The sequence below is a fragment of the Penaeus monodon genome, chromosome 7 (genome assembly GCF_015228065.2).
Source record: "Penaeus monodon isolate SGIC_2016 chromosome 7, NSTDA_Pmon_1, whole genome shotgun sequence".
NCBI lineage: Eukaryota > Metazoa > Arthropoda > Malacostraca > Decapoda > Penaeidae > Penaeus > Penaeus monodon.
In genome coordinates, this window is record NC_051392.1 from 45,213,281 (window position 1) to 45,218,280 (window position 5,000).

At 34.2% G+C, this 5,000-nt stretch overlaps 1 protein-coding gene across 1 annotated transcript in view; it reads right to left on the reverse strand.

Moving 5' to 3' along the window:
- Positions 1 to 5,000, reverse strand: part of LOC119575380 (aminomethyltransferase, mitochondrial-like) — a 9,084-nt gene that overhangs the window by 1,709 nt on the left and 2,375 nt on the right. The window contains exons 3-5 of the mRNA XM_037922952.1: positions 1,521 to 1,718; positions 1,161 to 1,280; positions 1 to 697 (exon numbers count right to left, since the gene is read on the reverse strand). The exon at positions 1 to 697 is cut by the window's left edge and continues 1,709 nt beyond it. Coding sequence (XP_037778880.1) covers positions 524 to 697; positions 1,161 to 1,280; positions 1,521 to 1,718 — 492 coding nt within the window. The 3' untranslated portion in view covers positions 1 to 523. The remainder of the gene's footprint in view (positions 698 to 1,160; positions 1,281 to 1,520; positions 1,719 to 5,000) is intronic.

Sequence of the window (5,000 nt, forward strand, 5' to 3'; positions counted from 1 at the left end):
AGGACACAGCTGTGTTTAACTAGAAGTAAAGCTACCTATTAAAATTATAACAGTGATCAAATCTTTAACCTTGTCATTTTCACTGTACTCTTGTATCTGCTTCAATTAATGTCATTATTAATTAATTAATTTGAATAACCTTATATTTCCCCAATATCAAATAACACTCACATAAAAGTGTGCAGGCACTGAAATATAGCTCCACTATATTAGGCATGTATAATAATTTCCTTGACGGAAAAAAATTGCCGATAGAAAAAAAAAAAAAATCTTTACTAACCTTCACTATATTGTTATTTTATAAGGAGCACCATTACTAAAATCTTTACTATCAATAACTCAGTAATATCCATAATCATATGTAAATCTTAGTATTCCATGAGAATGAAAGAGATAGGTGAAAAAAGAAAAAAAAAAGAAACATTAGTAACAAGTATACACACACACTCACATTTAGCAAGAAATTTAAAAAGGAAGATTTTTCAAAAATCTTTTAAAATACCCTTTCACTTTGTGGATGCTTTTACTTCTTGGTATAATAATGGCAGGTAACAAAAGGCATCTTTGATACTTTGGCTGGGATTGACTTTTTCCGTACTTGAACAAACAACTCTGTGCCTGCTTTCGCCAAGGCAGCTGGAACATAAGCCATGGCCACATTCATTCCTAACGATGGGGCTGGACAACCACTTGTAACCTGGAAAAAAATATATCTATATATTTTGCCTATATTACTAAATGCTGAATGTCATGAAAGAATAAAGTTCATTTACTTTGTCCCTTTAAAATACTTTTTAAAAGACAAAATTTTATCCAAATTTATCCCTAAAACATCCCTAGTCTGATAGCTTATTAACCTGAACTTGAAATAAAAAAATTCATTAAAGGATGTTTAGTAACATTCAAAACACTGATCTTAGCAATGCATATCTCTATCTCTCTCATTTCTTCTTACAAAATGCACTTATTAATACATAAATCTGTGAAGGAAAAATAGGATTCATATAAACTATAAAGGTAAATGAGCAATGTCCCCACCTCTAAAGGACATCTAATTTCACTCAATCCTGGAAAAATCAGCAACAAAAGGAAACCCTTAAATGTCCAAAATGACACATTTCTTGTAAGTTACAAGTCAATAAAACAGTATTCTTTCTCACCTCACCAACTTGGCTACCATCAGCATCAAGAACTGGACAGTGTGCCCTGGGTGGAGGTCCACTACACACTAGACCTACACGTCTGCGTTTTGGCTTTTCTTTTAGCTGTTTCAGTATGATCTGTAAAAGGAAATTGTCATTATTCTCTAATCTATGAGAATCCTAGACTTTATCATTGTATCAAATTTCTCTTTGAATAATTTCATTTATATTATCTATATTATTTGTCATATTATTCTAGAAATCTGTGCATGTGTATGCATGTGTGAGGGTATAAGTATACATGTTAAATATATTCAAGTCTGCATATATATTCTGTATATATGCCTATGCATGAGATTAACTAGGTATCCCCATCACCTCAGCTCCTAAGAAATCAGCAGTCTGTCTACGTCTCTTCCCAATAGTCCAAGCCAAGCCCGCCTCAATAGGTGTGATGTCATCATCAATATCATTTCCATATAGGCAGAGTCCAGCTTCCAGCCTTAGGGAATCTCTTGCTCCAAGACCAGCAAGGTGAACACCTGCACCAACCAGAGTCTCACTGAGTTCTACAGCCTGGAAATAATGCAAGTGAAAAACACATTAGTAAAAATTTCTTCACATACCTAGTCACTGGTACAAGTATCAGATACAGTTAAATGCTACATCAATGCCTGATTGTCATAAGAGAGGAATAATAATAAATCAACGATCTAGTCACAGTTTTGTTTATACACATACCAAAAAGTTAACAGCACATGGAATCAAGCTATCTATAAATTCTCTGTTATCTTCCTTCCTATGCAATATATATGTTGCAAACTGAAAATAAGTTATTTGATTTTTAAAGCAAATAAAAACCATAGTTGGACAATAGGCAGGATATTTGTAAATATGAATTAACCCCTGCGATTTTCATAACATGATGTGATCATCATGTTATGAAAAAATTTGGCTTGATGGGTGGGAGACATAAACATGGCATCATGGGAAAATTTGGCTGTGGGCCAAGGTAATGCGAACTTGTATTTGCAAGTATTTCGGCTGAAGGCTGTGGTGACAGGAAAGACTCTCCTTAAGCACATAATCCTCTTGAAGTTTGATTAGATTTGTCTGGTGTTAACAAACAAGGACACTGAAGAATGGCTAAAAGCTAAAAATGCTTACGAAATAAAAAGAAAAATAACACTGCAAAGGGGAGGCATAGATCCTTGTCACTGCAAATGAGTGTTTGTGTTCACCCAGCCTACAAGCCATAAATCTGTGAGAGCAGCTGTTCATGTAAGCCTAATGCCCGTATTTTGGGCCATGTGATTGCTGTGAAGCAACAGGATCCATCGAATCAATTTGATCATGATCATGTGTACAGTTTGAAGACTTCACTGTACTGTATTCTCATCTATTATTATTATAATTATTATTATTATGGTGAGCCATATAAAGAGCTACACTGAAAAATTCAAGAATTATACCACCAAAGGTGTCAGTTCTGGTCAAAACACAGTCAAGAAAGAGAGAAAGAAAAAGATAAGAAAGTATCACCTATTTACATAGTAAATCAATATTGGCTGAGAGTTGGAGAAGTTACAATCTCTGAAGGCAATCTATTCCAAAGCCTACAAATAGCAGAAAAAAAACATATGGAGAACTGAATAGATGATCAACTTGCATCAAATGTCATTGAATTGAAGGTCACAGAACTCTTGTAGGTTGATAAAAATCTGAAATTATCGGTTACAATCTTGTATAAGACTGAAGGAGCCCCAATAAAAATGTGAAGTTATCGGTTACAATCTTGTATAAGACTGAAGGAGCCCCAGTATCCCTACGATGCCCAAATCTAAGTCAGACAAGAGAAATTTAATGGAATTAAAAGAACAATCAAACAGTTGTAAGTGTGACTCTGCAGCAGATAATCATACAGGGAAAACAACACCCAAAATAAAGCAGAATAAAAGAAAAGAAGCATCTATGAGAAATGTTGTTATCTTCATAAATCTTCTTGCACTTGCAAATTATGCCTAACTTAGATGAAACTGCCTGGGCCATATTCCTAATCTCTAATTCAAATGCAAGTTTTGAATCAAGTGTTACACCTAAGAGCTTTAGATTATCCACTGAAGTGATGAAGACTCTATTAATCAGCAGACTTGGATGCTGAGGCAACTGCATTCTAGACCGACTCACAATCATTTCTGTGGACTTGATAGGATTAAATTTCATGCCCCGCCAAAAGCACCATAAATGAAGTCGACAAATAGACTGTCAGCTACTATTTCCCTGGTTGATGGAGAAGGAAGTATCATCAGCATATGCTAATAATTTATTAGTAATGTCAGACCACATACTGCCTCTATATAAAATGAAGAGCAAAGGGCCAAGAACACTACCCTGAGGAACCCTAGAAGACACATGGGAATATGAGCTAAAACTACCATCAACATGAACATGCCATTGTCTACCTGTCAAAAATTCTGTTAAAATACTTAAAACTTTCCCACCAACATCAATAGACTGCAACTTAAAAGCCAAACCCTTGTGGTTAACAGTTTCAAAAGCTGCACTAAAATCCAGAAAGACAAGTCTTGATTCATGACCTTTATCTCAAGCAGTCTGCATTTCATGCACCAACATCATTTCAGCCAAATCCCTTTCTAAAACCAAACTGAGTCTCTGGAAGAAATGGCCTCAAATATACAGAAAGATGTTTGACCAGCTAAAGTTCAAAAACCTTAGATAAAATTGGTGTAATTGAAATGGGCCTATAGTCAGCAGATGAAGACTGTAATTGGCCCTTGGGAATTGGGGTAACATTACCAAAGTGCCAGCAATCTGAAAATGACACTTGGCAAACTAAAAGGCATAAGATTATAGCTATCTAAGAAACCTTTCAACTGATTTATGTCAGGGCTGAAAACTATTTTAAATTTCATAAATCCATTGAGGAAATGAACTATTCTTCCAGTACCGTTTCATTCATATTTTACAAAACAGGTTTCGTCACACTCCTTAAGATTAAGGCAAAGACAATGCTTGCAGAAATATGCAGAACTTGCATTATTTCTTTTTACCCTTATATAAAGAATTTACATTTCTATAGAAATTTCATTTATAAATAAAAAGGGCAAGCTGAGACAGATTATGGCATGTTATTTGTCTTACAAACAAAAAATAATTTAGTTTATGTGTCTTACAAACAAAAACTTTGTAGTATATGTCAAACTGAAATAATTATCCTATGCACTGTCCACTATAGTTTTGCTTTATCATCTCAATGCCACCGGGAAAATGCTGTGCCCATTTTAGAATTTTTTTTTTGTGAAATGTCTCTGCACATAAATGGCTCTGCATTAGACATCTATGAACATCGGTGGTGTTATTTTTTTATAGTCTTGATAATTACTATAATGTTACTGACATTAGTATTGCATTATACGGTAACGTGAAATATTTAAAAAAATCAAGGAAAAGGGTAAACGAGTAGGAAAGGTAAGTACTCTTAATTGGCTTACTGATGAGTTAGTACATGTGGAGCCATCTATATATAAGAACAATTAATAAAACAAACTTACAGTGGGCACGGCATGTATGTAAATGCCACGCCCGTCGGTTTGCTTACATTTAGATTGCTTCATGAACCAATTAGTCACCAATTAGTCAGTCACTAATCATACCTGACCTTCTATTCCCTGATTTTTTCTGTTCTTTTTTTTTTTTAGTTTCTTACTTCTACTACTATTATTGATGCTAGTAACACTAAAATTATTATTGTTATCAACAATGCTAATAATAAAAAAAAGAAAGAGAAAATCTCTCTAAAAAAAAGCAAGGAACAGGGTAAACAGGTGAGATCTGGCA